Source organism: Acinonyx jubatus, chromosome X (genome assembly GCF_027475565.1).
Source record: "Acinonyx jubatus isolate Ajub_Pintada_27869175 chromosome X, VMU_Ajub_asm_v1.0, whole genome shotgun sequence".
NCBI lineage: Eukaryota > Metazoa > Chordata > Mammalia > Carnivora > Felidae > Acinonyx > Acinonyx jubatus.
The window spans coordinates 120,400,171-120,417,875 of record NC_069389.1 but is presented as its reverse complement, the minus strand read 5'-3'; the positions used below and the strand labels follow the sequence as shown (position 1 = coordinate 120,417,875).

General features: G+C 46.3%; 1 protein-coding gene across 1 annotated transcript; it reads right to left on the bottom strand.

The window, feature by feature from the left end:
- Positions 1-773: 773 nt before the first annotated feature.
- Positions 774-5,748, bottom strand: GPR50 (G protein-coupled receptor 50). Its single transcript, XM_027053412.2, has 2 exons — positions 5,529-5,748; positions 774-2,758 (listed from the first exon to the last, which is right to left on the bottom strand). The coding sequence occupies exons 1-2, from the start codon at positions 5,713-5,715 to the stop codon at positions 1,089-1,091; spliced, it is 1,857 nt and encodes a 618-aa protein (XP_026909213.2). The 5' UTR covers positions 5,716-5,748; the 3' UTR covers positions 774-1,088.
- Positions 5,749-17,705: the final 11,957 nt, after the last annotated feature.

Genomic DNA, 17,705 nt, shown 5'->3' with positions numbered 1-17,705 from the left:
GTACAACTTAACGTTGTGGATCACAGAACGTCAGCCAAAGGCTGAGAGGCTGAGGGACAAGGCAGGAGACAAAGGCTCTGGCGACCAGCTATTACCTTGAGTTCCCTTCTGGATGAAAAAGAAAAATGTAAAAACATTATGCAAATACATCAGGCAGTCTAAAAAAAATCTGAGGTAAAGAGTAGTTGTCAATTAGAATATTAAATACATGACTATAATTGGTCCTAGCAACCATAAATTTGGATTTCAGAAGAAGTAACTAGTTTATGAATGGATTTGTTTCTCTGGAACTAAATGAAAGAAAATTCTGGAAGGTTTAAAAAGGTTAAGTGACTGCAAACAAGGTGACTATAAAAATCAGCACCAATGTTTGAGTTTTCATAAAATAGAAATAATTTGGTTTGGCCACATCTTTCCTTTTGCCATTTGAACTCATAGGCATAAAAATTTATTTTATTACGAGCTTATCAAATTGTGTTCTTCAGATATGGGTCATACCTTGTTGCTGAAACTCAGAAAAGAAACTGTTTCAAGTACTTGCACTTTATCGAAACTGCCTTTCTGACTGCCATTTTAAAAAGTACAATATAGAGTTACACACTTAAAAACATAAAGCTTTGTGGTCACATTTACTTACAGAAGCACTCCTCCCCTCCCCCCCCCCCCCCCCACTGGCGGGGGAATGAGAGAATAAAGCAGGAACTGAGAGGAGGAAATGAAGAGAAGGGAGAAAAGGGGATACGAGGGTGAGAAAAAAATCAACTCTAAAATTTTAAGGATCACTGTTGGCTCAAGGTCAACTATAGAACGAAAAGGAGGCTCAGAAGAACAGATGTGAAACTTGGGGGAGATTTTGTCTCTAAAATAGCAAGCGCACACATGCGCGCGCGCACACACACACACACTTTTTCAAAGTATGTTCTCTAAAGAAGGAGTATGCCTACAAGGTGGATGTAGCTTACACCACGTCTGTGAGTGCATGTCTATGTGTGTCTGTGTGTAGGTGCAGTAAGTTATCTCACTTTGAATTACATATTCTAAACAAACTTGAAAGTGGACTGCTTCCTGGCCACCCTTAAGAGCATTATTCACACAGCCATTTCATCAGAATCAGCTTCAACATCAATGATCACAATCTTATGATAATCACTGGTGGTAGTGGTGATCACAGTGGGGTCAGGACCGTGGGAGGCAGTGGTAAGTTCCAGTGGGCTGGCAGCAGGCTCAGGGGACCCACTGTCAGGGCTGTAGACAGGCTCAAGGAGATCAGTGACATCACACTCAAAGTGGCTGGCGGCAGTGGTCTCAGGGTGACAGGACACAGTGAGCTCAGGGTGGCTGGCAGCGGCAGGCCCCGGGTGGCCAGCAATTGCTGGCTCAGGGTGGCTGGTGGCAGCAGGCTCAGGATTATCAGCAACAGTGGGCTCAGGGTGGGTGGTGGCAGGCTTGATGTAGCCAGTTGTGGTTTTAGGGTAGTTGGTGGCAGTGCTGAAGGCAGACTTGGAGTGGCTGCCAGCAGGAATGTGGTGGCCAGTGACAGGCTTAGGGTGATTGGAGGCAGGCTTGAAATGGACAGAGGCAGGTTTGAAATGGACAGAGTCAGCCTTGAAATGGACAGAGGCAGGCTTAGGATATACAGTGGCAGACTTGGGGTGACCAGACGCAGATTTGGAGTGGCCAGAAGCAGGCTTGGAGTGGCTAAAGACAGACTTATGGTGGCCAGAGGCAGATTTGCGGTAGGCAGAGGCAGCCCGGGAGTGGCCAGAAGCTGGTTTGGTGTGGCCAGAGGCAGGCTCAGGTTGGCCAGCTGCAGCATCACCAGGTAGTGGAACATTCCGGACATTCATTGGCATTTCCTCCACAGCAGGACAGGCATGGGCACGATCTTGTTCATGGGCTTGGTCACGGGCTTGGTCACGAGCCCGGGTGCGGGCACGGGCCAGGGCCCGGGCCTCCCGAGTCTCACGAACATCAGTGATGAGGCCAGAGAGGAACAGGATAGGGTGCCGCATAGCATGGAAAATGGTCCAGTATTCTCTTCGGAAATTCTCATTGAGGAGCCCGTAGATCACAGCGTTGAGGCAGCTATTGAAGTAGGCTATGAAGTAGGCTGCAAGATAAAGCCAGTTGGGGATCTTGCCTGCCATTTCCTTCGGACTGACAGCCACCAAGACAGTGAGCACGTTGATAGGACACCAGCACACTGCAAAGAGGAGGAAGATCACAAACATGGTTAGAAAATTGCGAACCTCAGCAAGCTGGTTATCGGGATTCTGCCCAGCCGGGTCACGGGCTGCTAGCACTTTGGTCCAGATCCTCACGTAGCAGAAACCCACTATGAGCAGAGGGAGGACAAAGTGGATGCAGACGATGGTCACAGCAAAGACAGGGTTGTTGAGATAGTTGAAGATGCAGGTGTAAGTGCGAGGATCATACTCGATGGTGCCAATGTACATGTTGGGCAGGACTGCCAGGACGGTCATGACCCAGGTGATGACCAGGTAAATGCAGGTATTGCGCACGCTGAAGATCCGTTCATATTGGAGGCTGTGGCAGATGTAGCAGTAACGATTGATGGCAATTGCCATGATGTTGAAGATAGAGCCAACCACACTCAGCCCTGTGATGAATCCAACCATCTGACACTGGAACTGGCTCAGATCCCAGCCCCCAACGGCCATGGCATGCAGCATCAGAGGATAGGGGTAGATGGCCACCAGCATATCGGCCAAGGAGAGGCTAACAACGAAGATGTTGCCTGAAAAACATATGAGGGGGAAGGAAAAGGGGGGAAAGCAGGGGAAAATAAATGGTTAAGTATGGAAGTGTATAAGTTTAAACTGGAGGGAAAGGCCGGCTGAAGAGGTGACAATTTAGAATTCTAGAATTCTTTTTAAAAAACACTCCTGTGTTTTTGTGTCTATTTGCAAGCATGCCCCAGATTATTGTGATGTACAACCGAGTTTGGGAGACCTGTCCTTTGAGCGCCTTTTTCCTTTCAAACAATATCATCTCTGCTTCAGGGAGGAAAAAAAAACGAACTTATGTCAGAAAGCAGTAAGCACAGAAGCCCTTTGTGGAACCTTTCATACACACGGACATGCTGCCACCTTTTTAGACAAAAACAGAATGCAAACTTTTTCCTTAAATGGGGATAGGGAGGGAAGGGAGAAGGGCGTAGAGGCCAGGTAGAAGCTGTGGGTAGGAAGTAGGCTGGAGGTGTGGGGGGAAGGGAAGAGGCTGGAGGAGTGTCAGGAAGCCTCACCACCACCCCCGCCCCCCCCCCGCCGAAAAAATGAGTGAGCCCTCTGCTTTTTCTAGCCTAGCGTTGTTTTTAAAACGCAAACCTGTCTAAGAGAACAGTCTGAGAAACGGCATTAAAGGTAGCCTAAGAGTGAAAACTGAGGGGAGGGAGGGAGACCCTGTAAAATTTAGTCTGAGACCAAAAACTGTGAGTAGGGAGAAAAACAATCAGGAAAATCCCGCTTATTCAACGCCCTGTGTAAAGAGTTCCCGCCCCTGCCCTGAATTTCACTAGAGCTTTGCAGCTAAGCAGGCAAGTGAAGAGGGGGAGTCGGCCCCCAGTCCTGTTTTGTACGGCAGCGATAGGAACGTTTTTGTAAAACCTGTCCAAAAAAAAAAAAGGACGAAGAAGCCTACTGCAGGTGCTGAGCTGTCTCCCTCCCCGCCTCCTCTCTCTCTGAAACACCTCAATGCTAATTACCATTGGTTTGGCAAAATACTGCACTTCATCTTGGACTAGGAGAAAATGAGCACTTTTTAAAAGGGCAAAGGAACGTTTCCTTCTGCCCTCCTGCCAGCGCTGAACGCCGGCCTCAGCGCTTTCCACCCAGAGGTTCTTTCTAGGGTTTTCCCTTAAAGAAATGAATTGGGGAAAGTGGAAAAGGCAGAGGAAAAAGCCTTAAAAACAAAAACACAATAAGAACCTTTATTTGAATTATAGAAAGAAAGAAAGAAAGAAAGAAAGAAAGAAAGAAAGAAAGAAAAAGAAAGGGCAGAAGAAGAAAAGTAAGAAAAAAAATGGGCTTCGCAGGTGGTCCCTGGGGGCTCTCTGGTTCCTTGGGACCGCACTACTGGGGCGAGGGTGAGGTCCAAGCGTGCAGCCTCGCGTCTCCAGCGGACCAAAGTGAAATCAGACACACGCACCAGAGCGTAAAAGAAAACTTTTAATGACTGTGTGTCCGTCAGTGCATTTTGAAACTCATCCCCTCAAAGTAATCCTCCAAAAACGGGCTGCTTCCTCTTCCTCGCGCCCCGCCCGCCGGGTCCTATGGGTATGCGACTCTCTCATCCCGCCCTCTCTCCCGGTTCAGCCGCCTGGCCCCCCACAGGCGGAGATCCCGGCAGCAGAGACCCCGGGCGCCGCCCCCTCCCTCCTGGGACCCGCGCTAGGCGTCCGGGCCCCTTTGCGCCTCCCCTCCCGTCCTCCGCCCTCCCCCGCCCAACCTGCAAAAGGGGGCTCACCGCTTGGCGGAGTCCGCCCCCCCCCGCCCCCCGCAACGGTGGCCGCGCCCTGCAGCCTCCCGCGCCGCCCGTAGCCTAGCTCGCAGCCGGCCCCTCTCCTGGGCACCGGCTCCCGGCTCGCCGCCAAACCCCATCCCGGCTCCCGACGCTTCGCAGTCTCCCTGCGCCTCTGGCCGCCCCCTCCGAGCTCTCCCGCGGCCCTCCCGCCATCCTCGCCCTGTTCTCCCTTCTACGCCCCCCACCCGAGATGCCCACCTCCGGGACCTCTCCGCCAGCCCTCCCTGAGACCCCCCAGCACCTCGCTTACGGACTTCGCGATCTCCGCTGCCGCTGCCGTCTCTGTCACCGCCAGCTGCGCCCAGACATCCGCTCTGCTCTCTCCGCCCTGCGCCCTGTGACGGGCGGACGGAGCTCGGCCCCGGCGGACTCAGACCACCCTGCTCCACACTCAGACGCGAGGGTCTGCGCTCCGCTGCCCGGGAGCCGCCTGGGTGCCGCCCTGGAGCCCCAGAGCCGCGGCAGCTGGGGCTCGGCCGGCCCAGGGCGCCGCCGCTGCGCTGCGCTCCTGTAAGCGCCGCCACAGCCTCCGCGGCCGCCGCAAACTTAACTTTCCCGGAGCGGGTCGCAACCTTGCGGCTCTCTCCGCAGCAATTCGGCCCGCGCTATCTCCGCGCCACCACCTCGGTGGCCTCTGGCTCGGCGTGCTGTCCCCAGACGGTGGCCGCACTCTCTGCTGGGGTGCCGGCTCCCTCTGCATCACGTCTCCGACGGGGCAGGGCTGAGCGGTCTGCCGCGCACCGCGGGACCCGGGCTTTGCACTTGGACGCCAAAAGCTTATTTCCCCGAGCTCCCTCAGCCTTCCGAAGGTCTCAATTTATGGGGCCCCGGCAGAACATCACCACCCAGTTTCTCAGGGAATTTGAGGGTAGGGACGTTCAATGTGAGGGCACTGTCCAAAAGGTCCCTATTTTAGGCACCCGAACCAATGACCTAGTGTTTGCAAGCAGCTGCACGCTAGGTAGGAAGAAGTAAGGGTGGCTTACCAGAATTTCGAAGCTTCTTATTCTTCGTCACAGCTAAGATGACCATGGAGTTGCCGATCAGGTCTACGACAATAGTGATAACCATTGCGCAGAACATAAAGATGATTAGAGCCGGTGGGTAGTCTGGCTGTGGCAGCTTACAGCCGATGCAGCCGTACGGGGTGGGGACTGCCAGGGTAGGCCCCATATTGCTGCCGAAGACAGTTTGGTTCTCCCAGCCAGTCAGGACAGCGAACACCCGCTCTGTCACCAGGAGCTTCCAGAAAGCTGCCTCCCCTCCGAGGATCAGAGAGCGAATGACAGCAACCGGCCCCTCTCCGATGAGCTTTTAAAGCCTCAAGAGGTGGCTAGCCCCACCCCAAATCCCTCCCCCCGACCAATCAGAGCTCCTCAAACACCCCGCTTTGATCTGCAACTCATCTTGGACAAATCCCCAACGAGGTGTCGTCTTGCTTCCGACTGCCTTGTTTGTGCTTCCCCTGTAGCCGCCCCCACCATCCCCTAGGTAGTTTGCTTCGTGACAAGCTCAGAATCCACCTCCCTGCTCCCCAGCCACTGCGCTTCCGTTTCTAGCAAGTTCTTCTCCCTTCCCTTGCAACGCAAACACATAGCAAAGCGATGTAAAATGCAGAGCAGGGGCACGGGGGTCTCTCTTGGGGTTCAGTTCCAACCCAAGCCAGTCTGTAGCCTCCAGCAGAGTGTGAGATAGCGCCAGTGGCCCTTGAACCCTAGCTATATCTCCTTGAAAGGTTCATCCCACCTCAGAGTGCTTTTACCCATTCAGAGCCTTTTGCACCTCATGGGGAGCAGGGGGCAGCTGCCCAGAGCTTCCACTCCCAGTCTGGGTACCCAGTGTCCAGGGAACTTATCTCTGCTAGAGGCTAGTTGGCTCCCTTAACGGCAGCAAGCGACTGAACAGTCGATCAGGGATTTACGCCCTACTTAAGGAGATGTCCCCTGCGCCGGGCTCTGGGAGCAGGGAGTGGGGCAAGCGAGAGCAGGGGCTGGTCCCCTTCCCCGCTGCTAGGCACCGTGACTACGGGAGCTCACAGGCTCCTTTGGGAAAAAGTAAAGCGGCGAAACAGTTCCGGCTCTTGTCCCCTCTTGAGGTGCTCCGCACGCTCTACGGGGTGGCGCGGGGCTCTCGAGCAGGCTCGGGGAGCTGCGCTACAGCGGCGGGACGGTCGCGGAGGTGCCGGGCATCACAGCCAAGAAGACGGCTGCAGACCAGCACCTCCGCCCCAGGCATATACCTTCGGTCGGTGCTTCTCCCTTGCCACCGTTTGCCAGGGGTCCCATTTCGATCTCATTCAGTCGGACCGCCCCCATCCCTGTGGAGCGCCCAGGCACGCGAAGTGCGGGGCCATGGGAAATTCGAACTGTTGGGGCTAAAACTAGAGGGGCGCGATTCTCTACTCGCTCCCTCCACAACCTCGGTCACGGGAATGGATTTCTGCCCGCTACTCAGACTCGTAGCTCTTGCTGAGAAGCTTCGCGGTAAGTATCAGTGAACATTTTGAAACTTGTCCCAGACTAGCTTTGTTGTTGCACTGGGGGAGAGGGGGTTGCACTGTCTGGGAGCGCCACCATCTGGACACCGCAGCCCTCCTACCCTGCCGGGAGAGGGTCCGACAGAGGGGGCGGATTCCGAGAGGGACCGCGACGTTCAGGGACCCTTAACGGAAAGGCAGACATGGCTGAACACAAGATTGCACGCACTTTCTCTAGCGGAAAAACCCAAAGTAGGAATGTGGGAAGATGAATCCCTCCACCCCTACCCCCTGCGCTTGCTACCGGGAAGGGAATCCGCACGAAAGACGATCTGCCGCTTTGCGCCTTTTCACATTCATTATCTCACTGCTCGTGGCTGGCGGGCTGGCTGGAACCCGGGAGGCACACTCTCCGGGCTGGACGAGGCCAGGATTTATCCATAAACGCAGCCTGAGAACCGGCTCTGCTCTCCTCCTCAGAGGAAGGTGAGCCCTGGAAAGAGGCGAGCGGCCAAAAGTCCATCCACGCGATGGACTAGTTCGTCCACATCAGGCTGCTCACGCTGGTTCCCCGAGGGTTTGGATCTTTTTACTTGTGGCAGGGAGCCGTTTTTAATTCCAATAAACAAAACAAAAAAAATTGAAGGAAAAGGGAAACACGCATTCTAGTGACTGAAGATACTGGCATCTCCCCTGCACCGCCTCCACCATCAACAATCCTGTAAAGACAGTTGGCAAATTGTTCTTTCAGACATTGTTATATTCTGTACTTCTCAGAGGAGGTGGCCCCAGAGCTGGTGGAAACCCGGGGCACTGGGAAGTCTCAGGAGCTGTGTCCCGGGCTTGCCTGGGACTGAGGAGTGAGCAGGAGAGAGGTTGAGCTGATCCCTGGCCCCCTGCCCCTGTTTGGACGCTGCTTGACCATGACCTCTTGGGACTTGGATTTTTCAGTACTGGACAAGTGAGAGAGGCAACTATTTTCATAATGGGAGGGGTTCTGCATCTTGTTAAATTAAATTTGTTAATTTTTTGAATTACCTTAATAAGGAATCTGAACATTTCCCAGTCCAAAAAATATATATATATATTGAATCTGCTATGTGGATACATATGAGGAAGAAAACCAGTCAGAATTTGCAAGGGTAAGACAAGACTCATGTACAGTAACCTCAATTGCTTCGGAATAGTTAAGGGGGCAGGTCTTTCTTGGGTAGAGTGCAGTGTGTATGGTTTATTTAAGCTTCCAAAGGATTTTTAAGTATCTTTCTAAAAAGCCTTCGAGGAAGCCCTAATAACTAGGAGTGGAGAAAAACAATTTATTTGGGATTTGAAACCTATGAGGTGTAGAATCAAAATAGAGGACACCTAGGACATTTCCTGGGGAGTCCCAGGAAAACCTTGGAAACCCATACAGAGATTGGGAAGGAGCATAAAATAATGAATAGTGGACAGGGAATTGTGTAGACAGCTTCCAATCCTGGAGCCCAGCCAGGTCCCAGCATGGCCCTTTCCCCTAGATCACTTATTATGAGATAAGGCACAGTGCCTGTCTCCCAGAGGACTCTCAGCACTGAAAACTCACCACATCCCAGGTAGAAGTGATGCCGAGGGGCATTCTGTGTAAAAGGTAGATATTAAAAGATTTTTTCCCTCTTCTTGTTGATACAGAAAACTTTCTTCCATCTCAGTCTCCACATTTCTCATGTTCTGAAAGATCGGTGCCAGCGGGGGGGGGCGGGGAAGCAGTGGCAGTCAGGGTCGCAGCCAACAACTTGGCTCTCTTTTCAAAGTTGAAAGAGAGTAAGCAGTTTCTGCTGGCAAATGGGCAAAATTTCTCTGCATACGAGGATAATACCTTGCCTGTGATTAATGCATTGTCATTTTAAGTAAGCATTTTATAGGTTTCAAAATCCTGTCAGGGATATATTTTCGCATAACAATGCCACTTAACAGATGGGAAACAGTCTCAGAGAGGTGACAGGACTTGCCCAAGGTCATGCCAAGGCTAGTGGAGGAGCCCAATATCCTTTCAGCCCAGGGATTTTCTCCCACAGCCCAGCTTCATAAGATAGTGTTTTGCTCTGGCACTTGATAGGTTGGATTCTGTGTTCTCTTTTCTGTTGTTTTTCTGTTTTTTCATTTAATGGTTTTTATTCACATATATTCACATACCATAGTCACCTCTTTAAAGTGCACAATTCAGTGGTTGTCTGTACATGTACTAAGTTCTGCAACTATCACCACTACCTAATTTCAGAACATTTCCACCAACCCAAAAAGAAATCCTGTACCCCTTAGCAGTCACTCCCCATTCCCTCCAAGCCCCCAGCTTCTAGAAACCACTAATCTGAGTTGTGTCTCTATGGATTTGTCCATTCTGGACATTCCACATAAATGGAATCATACAATATGTAGCCTTTTGTATCTGGTTTCTTTCCCTTAGCATGTCTTCAAGGTTTACCCATGTTGTAGCATGTATTAGTACCTCCATTCCCTTTGATGGTCATATAGTATTCCACTGTATGGATAAACCACATTTTGTGTATCTATTCATCCATCAGTGGGCCTTTGGATTGTTTCCACTTTGGGGCTATAATGAGTAATGCCACTGTGAACATTTTGGGTTCTTTTTTAGCCACAGATGGCCCCTGGCCCAAGATAGCCAAGCAGAGGGCCTCTTAGTGCCAACTCACATCTCCTCCAATCCCAGCAAGGGCTGGAGAGCCAAGGACTCCCCCAGGCACTCCAGACTTCTTTGGCCAATGTTCTTCTGGATGAAGACTGCATTTGGCTCATTTCTTAAAAATAAAAACAAGCTTGAACCCAGATAATCATAGTGCCTCATCAGAGGGTTGATGGGAGACTTGAATGAGATAATACATGCAAGTGCTTAGAACATTATTCAGAACAGAGTAAGCACTTAACAACCACTAGCTATTATTACTGTTCCTTTTTTAATGTTTATTTTTATTTGTTTATTTTGAGAGAGAGAGAGAGCATGTGTGCAGTGCTCACAAGCGGAGGAAAGGCAGACAGAGAGAGAGGGAGAGAGAGAGAATCCCAATCAGGCTCTGCATGTCAGCACAGAGCCCCACACAGGGCTCAGTCTCAGAAACCATGAGATCACGACCTGAGCCAAAATCAAGAGTTGGACGTCCAACTGACTGAGCCACCCAGGTGCCCCTATTATTATTATTATTATTATTATGAAAGTGTCTAATAGTCTGTCTAAACTCTATTGTGTTACACTTTCATAGAGGACAGAGGCTCTCTGAGACATCAGAGACTCTGCCCCCAGCTGCCATGCAATGGGCACTCATCAACCTCCTAGGCCTCCATGACATGTCAGTCAGATGGAAAGGAAAGTAGTGACTTGCCTTTTCACGAGCACCCAACATGCTTCACTGACACAGTCTGTATAGTTTTCACAAGAAGGAACCATCTTGTTTTTTACATCAATCAGAATGGAAGCATGCAGGATGGTTGGTCTCTACACAGCTCAGACTTAAAGTCCACAGGCAGCTGGGTAAGCTCAGGCAGCAGAAGCTGGCTTTCTCAGCAGAGCACGGTGCCAGCCCAGGCTGAGGAAGGTCTTGTCCCAGGTCTAGGGTGGGGGACCAGAACTCCTGGACCAGGACTCCAGGCTGTAGTCTCAAAAGAACTGAGCAGGGCTTTGGGCAGCAGTCAAGTCACTAGGACTGTGAGCATCAACAAACTGGGTTGTTTTCCTAAACACACTATGTTTGGTCACATTTACTTTACCAATGTGGAGACACTGTTCACATTTGTTAAATGAACAAAGAGAATGATTGCCCTCTCCAAATCTCCTGGGCATAATTCATCATAGCTAGAACCACTTTATCTTCCCCTGGTGCTTGAGTCATTAGGAAGAGTAGGACACATCCATTTCCTTTAGTGCAATCAGGGGCTCACCAAAGTAATTAACAACCAGTATTCCCAGGATCTTAATGCCTGATAAAGACTACAGGTTAGACAGGTCAAATCAAAGGGTTACCAGGGAGAGAAGAAGCACATTAATTACTTGTAGTAACATTTGGACTCCCGTCCCCTTGTACAATTTACCTGCTAATTAGAGCTTAATGAACAATATCTATTTTCCTAGCTTCTCATTCCAGCCAAGCATGATCGCCTGTGCATTTGAAAACTGTCCCTCTTATTAATCATACTCATGACTTGTGATGCAACAAATCCCTTGTCCTGGGAGCTCTGCTTCACCTACTCTATTGCAAGACATAGGACATGAGTATCCAAATGGGTCCTCTCAACCCCTAATAATGGCTAACATGTATGTGTCTTCCTAGATGCCAGACACTGCTCTCAGGTCTTTATCCATATATTCTCATTCAATCCTAACAATAGCTCTATATGGCAGGCACAATTATTATCCCTTTTTCACCAATGAAGAAGCTGAAGTCCAGAGAAGCTGTATCACTTGCGCCAGGTTGCACTGATAATGAATGGTAAAGCCAGAAGTCTAGCTTGGGTGGTCTGGCTCCAGAGTCCGTGCCTTAACCATTATGCCTGATTATTTGCACATATTACTCCTGACTCTAGGGCACTGGTTAGCAATTTTAGTGCATGTCAGAGCCATCAGGAGTGCTTAGACAAAACACAGCTTTCTATGCCTGTCCCTAAAGATTCTAATTTGGTAGATCTGGGGTGAGGCCCTGGAATCTGCACGTTTTTCAAAAGCCCAGGTGATTCTGAAGCAAGTGGCCCTGTTAGAGAAACCCTACTCTTAACCCAATCCTGCAAGTACCTGCTGGCAATTTAAGGAATTCTAGATGTGGAAATCAGTGACTCAGTGTCCAGCATGCTCTTGAGGGTGTGGTCCTAATGGGACTTTATACACTTGCTCTAGTTTGTAAAACTTGATTTGGTCCTTAGACTCAATCCCATCTTCTACTTGCGTTGTAGTGATGGGGTTCCCGGCCCAATGCCTGATAGTAACCTGCTCCCTGAAAACAGGGCTGCTTTGCTCTCCCAGGGACCAGAGGTCTCACCATACCCCCTTCCTACTGCTAGACTCACCCTGATGGCCTACCTGACTAGGATGGCCTGCTTTAGCAAATGAAAATATGGGGTGCCCAGTTAAAATTGAATTTCAAATCAATATGAGTAGAATCTAAGCATGTTCCATGCAATTTTTGGACATACTTATACTACAAAGTATCCATTATTTATTGGCAATTTAAATTTAACTGGCTCCTTTGTATCTTACCTGGCAACCCTATGACTGAGTCACAGCCCTTGACTGATCCTAAATTAATCAAATATAAGGACTTGGTATTGGTTGGTAAAGGGTTTGTCTTCCCCAACAAGAGGCTTGGTCCACTCTGGGAGCAGAGACTATTGATCAAAGATTGGAGGATCCCAGTTTGCTCTGTGGCTTTCACTCTGCCACCTTGCCCCTGCTACATATTGGCCTGTGCATATTTCCTACTTGCTTTAATCAGCATTCTCCATTTACTCAGGAGATTCATGACCCATCCTTAAAGACGTATTTGACTCCCCTTTGCCTAAGATACACAGCACTGTAGAGTGAGTAGCAATTTGACTGCAAATCAAGCCTTGTCATTTGAGACGTTTACACTTCTGTGTTTTGACTTGGGATTATATTTGAAACCATTGTGTTTTCTTTTTTTAATTTTTAATTTTGATTTAAATCCAAGTTAGTTAACATAGAGTGTGATAATGGTTTGATGAATAGAACCCAGTGATTCATCACTTACCTATGACACCCTGTGTTCATCACAAGTGCCCTCCTTAATGCCCATTCCCCATTTAGCCCACCCCCCCCACGCATCTCCCCTCCAGCAACACTCAGTTTGGTCTCTGTTTAAGAGTCTCTTATGGTTTGCCTCCCTCTATGTTTTTATCTTACTTTTCACTCTCTTCTTCTATGTTCATCTGTTTGGTTTCTTAAATTCCCCCAAAGGCATTTTGGATATCCAGTGTAACCTATATTGTAAGTCAGATCATCTCAAAGCTACCTGCATCTAGTTATATTTACATGATGATATAATCAGCAAGAAGTCAAAAAAGATGTTACATTTATTTAAATAGTTTTGTCATCTTAACCAGCTGTTCTGGTCAGTACTGTTTAATGTTACTTCTATATCCATCCCAGGCAGACGGAGGTCTGTGAGTGAAAGGCAAGGTTATGTACAGGTGCCTCCTCAGTCTAGGAGAAAAGACTGTGTGGAGAACCAGGGGAGGAGATGTGGCTGTCTGGAATATTAAGGAAGCAAAGGATGAACTGCAATATAACATCCTACAGGACCATACATTTGCCTAAAGAGCCACTAAAGGAAATCATTGGAACTTTCTGTAGAAGGAGAAAAATGAGGAAACAACCTCACACTAGCCCAAGTCAGAAAGACTGCAGGACCTCACAGGTGCTTCTCTTCTGGCTTTTTTTCACTGAGGCCAGGGATATCAGTTTCCAGGACTTAAAGCCCCAGTGAATTAGATTGAGCAACATTCTAGCAACACTTGGCCCCACTGAGCTCCCATTTGTAACAGAAACCATAGGCATTTTCTGGGGCTCCTCCTTCTGCCTGACTACAAGGCTCTGATCTAAGGAGCACCTGATGAATGGGTGTCAGAAAGAAGCCCTCCTCCCCCCATGCATCTTCAGAATGCCTACTGACCATGACAAGTTCTGGTGCTTCTGTTCTCTCCTAAATAGCTATTACATTTGATTTTGTATCTTGCAACTTTATTGAATTTGTTTATTAGTTCTCATAGTTTTGCTGTGGAATCTTGAGGGTTTTCCACTTATAAGATCATGTCATCTACAAAGATAATTTTACTTCTTTCTTCCTAGTTTGGATGCCTTCTATTTCTTTTTCTTGCCTAGTTGCTCTGGCTAGGATTTCCAGTACTATGTTGAATAGAAGTGGTAAAGGTGGGCATCCTTGCTTGGCATTCTTGGTCTTAGAGGAAAAGCTCTCAGTTTTTCACCATTGAGTATAATGTTAGCTGTGGACTTTAACATATAGCCTTTATTATGTTGAGGTAGTTTCCTTCTCTTCCTAGTTTATTGAGTGTTTTTTATCATTAAAGGGTCTTGGGTTTTTGTCAAATATTTTTCTGCATCAATTGAGAGGACCATGTGGTTTTTTTCCCTTCATCCTGTTACTGTGGTGTATTACATTGGTTGATTTGCATGTGTTGAACCATCCTTACATCCCAAGAATAAATCCCTCTTGGTCATGGTGTAAAATTATTTTTAATGTGCTGTGGAATTTGGTTTGCTAGTATTTTGTTCAGCATTTTTATGTCAATATTCATAAGGGATATTGATTTGTAGGGTTTGTTTTTTTTTATATTGTCTTTGGTTTGGGATCAGGTTAATGCTGTCCTCACAAAATGAGTTTCTAAGTGTTCTATCCGTTTCAACTTTTGTAAGAGTTTGAGGAGTATTGGTGTTCATTCTTCTTTAAATGTTTACTTGAATTCACCAAGCTAAGCAAATAGAGACCAATCCCTAAAGCAGCTTGCTGTATGTTAGAAAGTTGCAAATTCGGCCACTCTCTCTCTCCATTTCATGGAAGGGCACTGGGACTGAGGTGTAGCTCCCCTAATCTGCAGGGAAAGGATGAGTAGAAATGCCATGAAGCTTCCTACCATTTTATTAGGTTACTATTATTTTATTGTTAATATTATTTTTTAAATTTATTTATTTAAATTCAAGATAGTTAACATACAGTGTAGTATTGGTTTCAGGAGTAGAACCCAGTGATTCATCACTTCCATATGATACCTAATGCTCATCCCAACAAGCACACTCCTTGATGCCCATCACCCACTTAGCCCACCCCCCCACCCACCTCCCCTCCAGCAACCCTCAGTTTGTTCTCTGTATTTAAGAGTCTCTTATGGTTTGCCACCCTCTCTGTTTTATTTTTTTTTAAGTTTATTTACTTATTTTTATGGAGAAAGAGTGCACATGAGCAGGGGAGGAGCAGAGAGAGAGAATCCCAAGCAGGCTCCCCACTGTCAGTGCAGAGCCTCATACAGGGCTCAAACTCACAAACCCCATGAGATCATGACCTGAGCCAAAATCAGGAGTCAGATGCTAACCAACTGAGCCACCCCTTCTCTGTTTTAACTGTGGTTTTTTTCTTGGTTTGGCATTTATTTGGTCGCTATAGACCTTTAAATGATTTCCAGACCTCCTATAAAATTATTTTAGTCAGTTTCTAGTTGTTTATTTAGTGTTTCCCTGGGAGTATGACAACCTAGAGCTTTGTAGATTTAAGTTTGATAGTTACTATTTTCTAGGAATTTATCCATTTTGTCTATACTTTCAAACCTATTGACATAAAGTTGTTTATAATATCCTCTTACTATCTTTTTAATTTCTGCATAACTGTAGCAATAGAATTTTATTCATTCTTAATATTAGTTATCAATGCATACTTACTTTAATTCTTATCAAACCCAGCAAAAATTTGATTTTTTTGTTGTTCCTTTTAAAGAACCCACTTTTGGGGGTGCCTGGATGGCTCAGTCAGTTAAATGTCTGACTTCGGCTCAGTTCATGATCTCACTGTGAGTTCAAGCCCCGCATCTGGCTATGTGCAGACAGCTCAGAGCCTGGAGCCTACTTCACATTCTGTGTTTCCCTCTCTGTCTGCCATCACCCACTTGAGCACTCTCTCTCTCTCTGTCTCAAAAATAAATAAACATTGAAAAATTAAAAAAAGAAAGAAAGAACCCACTTTGGGCTTGGTTGACCTCTCCATTGTATGCTTCATTTCTAAGTCACTAACTTCTGTTCATATCTTTATTATTTGCTCCCTTTTACTTTTTTTGAGATTAATTTACTATTCTTTTACTAATTGTTTAGATGGATGCATAGATTGTTCACTTTAGTCTTTTTTCTTTCTCTTTCTCTAATATATCCATTTTAGGCTATAAACTTCACTCTAATAATTTCTTTCTTTGCATTTCATAATTTTAATATGCAGCATTTTCATTATTAAAATCTCAATATCTTTTTTTCTTAAATATCTTTTGTGACTAATGGGTTACTTAAAATTATGTTTCTTAATTTCTAAACATATAGAGACATAATAAAAATCCTTTCATTGCTGATTTCTAGTTTAATTCCATTGTGATCAAAGAACATATTGTATATGATTTAAATTTTTTTAATTTGTTGAGATCTAAATATGGTCAATGTTTGTAACTGTGTGCTTTAAAATAGTTTGTATTCTGCAGCTTCTGAATGCATTGTTCTGTATATATGCCTGTTAGATCAAGTTGCTAAACGCTTTTATCTTAATCTTCTGTATCATTGACTTTTTGTCATTTTCTTCATCAGCTTGAGAGGCATATTAAAAATCTCTCACCATGACTGTGAACTTATCTATTTCTATTTGTGCTTCTAGAAACTATTGCTTTATATATTTTGAGCCTGTGTTATTAAGCCCATATACATTTATAGTTTTTATAACTTTTTAGTCAATTGAGGTTTCTATTATTATGAAATAACACTCTATATACCTAATAATGCTTTTTGCCTTTAAGTCTGCTTTGTCTGATATTAATGTAGCCACACCAGCTTTTCTTTAGTTAGTAATTTCATGCTATTTCTTTTGCTATTCTTTTAAAATGTCAGCCTTTCTGTATCTTTCTCTCATAGCATTTTGTTGAATTGTTTTTGTCCAGATTGATATTCATGGTCTTTTAAGGGAAACGTTTAGTTTACTTACATCAATGATATTAACTACTATATTGTTTTGGGCATTCCAGTTGTATCAGGTGTCTGATGTTTTCCTTCTTTGTAGTCACCTAGGTGATGGGCAAGTTTATTTCAATTTTATCCTTACCTTGAGGTTATAGTCCTTTGGGTCCTCAGTTAATTGTGAGGAACATCTCCTTTTAGACTTCTCACCGTGGTCCAGTCCTGGTCTTTGACTCCCGTCCCCCTTGCCCTTTGAGGCTGTCAAACCTTAAGTTCAAATTTGCCAGGATCAGGAGATACCCTCAGAGCAAAGGAGTTATTCCATTAATCTTTCTGAGTTACCCTGTTTCTTTAGATGTTATACTGGTAATTCCTTTGTCTGTTGTCATATTGTTTATGTTTTAAGAGTTTTAAAAATATATATTGTATCTAACTTCTCTTGTTGTTTACAGCAGGTAAGTTGGTCCAATTAACCTAGACTGCCACATCCCTAGAATTGGAAGTTCTCATTTTCTGTGAAGAGAGTTTTCCTCCCCAGATATATATACCTGTATTCTGGAGCGCAGTAGTCCAGCTACTGTGTACAGGCTTTCAGATAGTCCCTCTCCATTTTTTTTCACTCTTGCACTTTTCTCTTGTCCTTTAGTATCTCCAAATCTTGATGGTCTCTTGGGTCCTCCCTCTTTGACAGCACTCTTCAGCCCATGGTAACCTGATTTTGCCTCCACCACACTCCTAAAACTACGTTTGGCAAGGTCATCCAACGATGACATTCATGCTGCTCAATTTAATGGATATTTCTCATCTGTCATGTATTTGTTACAGTTGACCACTCCATCCTTCTAGAAATACTCTCTTCTCTTTCATTACATGACAGCATACTCCCCTGACTCTCTACTTATCTCTCTGGACATTTGTTTGCTGGATTTTTTCCCTCTAAACCTTTTCAACACTAAACCTAGGCTCAAA